General features: G+C 32.7%; 1 protein-coding gene across 1 annotated transcript; it reads right to left on the reverse strand.

Annotated features, from left to right (window-relative positions):
* Nucleotides 1–1,662: 1,662 nt before the first annotated feature.
* On the reverse strand, nt 1,663–2,118 carry LOC107919393 (probable truncated L-gulonolactone oxidase 7, mitochondrial). The gene has a single exon (XM_016848869.2). The coding sequence runs from the start codon at nt 2,116–2,118 to the stop codon at nt 1,663–1,665; it is 456 nt and encodes a 151-aa protein (XP_016704358.2).
* Nucleotides 2,119–2,632: the final 514 nt, after the last annotated feature.

Genomic DNA, 2,632 nt, shown 5'->3' on the forward strand with positions numbered 1-2,632 from the left:
TCTACTGTTGGTGGGTCACTTGATGGGTAGATTCAGTTGTATCAAATCAATTTCTACGAGACAAGCAAAAAACAACTTTTCGAGGCCTTGGTCACCTATTATTCATGTTGATGTTACCTTTGATGGGAAATGGAAATTGGGTACAACTGATACCTAAGTGGTCCTACCTTTTCACTGACTCATTGCAAAGACAAAGACAGGTTTTAATAGGCCTGAGGAATAGAAATGCAACCCCAAGGTTGTCAAAGCTAGCTCCCCCTTGTTCATATCTAGCTTGGGTTAATAACAAGTTTTATAATGCTCAATTTTCATGGGTAAGCATTCACTACCCGTCTTATTAATATTTTTAATAAAATATTATTATTAATAGCAATCATGAACAAAGATTTAATACATAATACATATGATAAATGAAATAGTATAAATTGATGCACAAATAATATGCTTATAGAATAACCTCAAAAGAGAAGGCAAATTAAAAGTAACCGCAATATTAAAAGAATTTAGAAATAAACTAGAGATGCATCACATAAATCAAACCACTTAAAATTGCACACTAACCTCATTGTAATTAAACCAATTTGATTGTTAATTCTAGTCAACAAATAAATAATTGCTAATAGCCCTAAGAGACCCACTGCATCGCATTAATGATGTACAAAATGTTAAGTCTCAGATTATTATCATCATTTTAAATTTCAATTTTACATGCACATCGCCCTGCTATATTATGTTAAATCCATCCAAAAATAATTCTCAATAAATATGTGATAACTTTAATTTCACAAATCTCCTAAAAACATCATTAATTACTAAAACTAAAAGTAAAACTAAACTACTAATTATTTTAGAAATAAATATAGCGAACAAAATAAAACACCACAAAAATGTGGAATTTTTTTTTGATAATATGAGTTGAAATTAAAAATGAAATAAAAACAATTGTTTAAGAAGCTATGTCCAGCTATTAGGGGTGTTCAATCGGTTAATCAACTCAAATTACCATTAACCGAATTAACCAACCTTTTTAAACCCTTAACCTTTAACTGAACCCAAATTTTTTTCAAAAAAATTAACCGACTTAACCGACCGATTAATTTATATTTCCAAAAAATTAACCGAACTGACCGAATACTTATATATTATAATATTATTTATTAAATTCGATTAATTCGGTTAACCGACTGATTTCGAACCGAATTAACCGTTAAGTAAACTTTCAAAAAATTATTAACCGACCATCGACAGAATTAATTCGGTTAACCGACCGATTAACCGAATTCGATCGGTTAACCGAATTAATTCGGTTTTACCCAAAATTTGCACACTTTTACCAGCCATAACCCAAAAGTCGACCCTGCAGACAAAACTAAGATTTGACTTTCTTGCTTGTGCTTTTAGTTGCTATACTTGGTATTAAAGTACACCTTGTAAATACGAGTCACTGGCCATTTACATGGTTACGTAATTTTTTATGTGGTTAATATTTTAATAAGTTAAATTGCTAATAAGATACTAAGTCAATGACAAAGTTGAAGTACTATTTAGATTTACACCATCGACTTCCACCTTACAATAATCACATTTTCTTTATGTTGATAGTTTTTTTTCCATATATGAATAGCGTTTTTCTATAAAGGAATAAACTAAATAATCAAACCCCTAATTCTTAATGCACACTCTTGCATCTGTAAAAGTTTTCCCAGGCCTACAAGACAGCCCTTGTTTGGAGCATAGTAAACATCTTGGGAAGAAATACACAGTCATTCCAAAGTTCTGGTTAGTCCACTCACTTGAAAACAATCTCAATGGTCTATTCGTATTTTTAACCTTCAAGAACTCTCCACCATTTTTGTATCTTTTGATCACCCCATCGAACACCAAGTTCTGGTTCTTCCCCCAATGCGGCAACGCATCATATTTGAACAAAGCCATTTGCTCGATCTTTTCCAACACGTCCTGGTAAAGCTTAGGAGCCATAGGGTCTTTGCTCTTGTAACAGGTGATGTCGAAATCTACGACGTATTCTTGCTTGCCTAAGTAAGCGGAGGAAGCTTTAACGTAGTGCATGAGGACACTGTTGTAAAGTTCTAGCCCGCACAGTGATTTGGGATCCATGGATACTAGCTCCTTCACATCATGGATGAAGCTTTTGACTACTGATGTAACGCCTTAAATAATTTATTTTTGTTTCTGTAAATATTTAACACAACTATGTATTTGCTTCAGTGGTTAAGTGTTTTGGGCGTGTGTGAGAGGTCTTGGGTTCAATTCCCACTTTGACAATTTTTGTTATTTTTGATCCAAGCCTTACCCTTGTTGAGTGGACTTATAGAAAATTGTCTATTAATTCATATCATAATGAGCCTGCTGGTTCGAGTGGTAAGGGGGTTGTTGTGTTGGAGGTCCTGTGTTTGAATCCTTATATAAGTTGTAGGTGATAATTTTTACTTTGGGCATCTGATAGAAGTTGAAAAGAATCGAAATTCTTGAGTAGTTGGATGTGGATTAGTGGGGAGGATATTAGTCGGATTTTAGTAATTTAAAAGATTTTATTTTATTTTATTTCTTTTAATTATTTTATTTTGTTTTCCCAAAATTCCTTTTCTCTTTTTGACGTTTTCTGTTCCCT

Source organism: Gossypium hirsutum, chromosome A12 (assembly GCF_007990345.1).
Source record: "Gossypium hirsutum isolate 1008001.06 chromosome A12, Gossypium_hirsutum_v2.1, whole genome shotgun sequence".
Classification (NCBI taxonomy): Eukaryota; Viridiplantae; Streptophyta; class Magnoliopsida; order Malvales; family Malvaceae; genus Gossypium; species Gossypium hirsutum.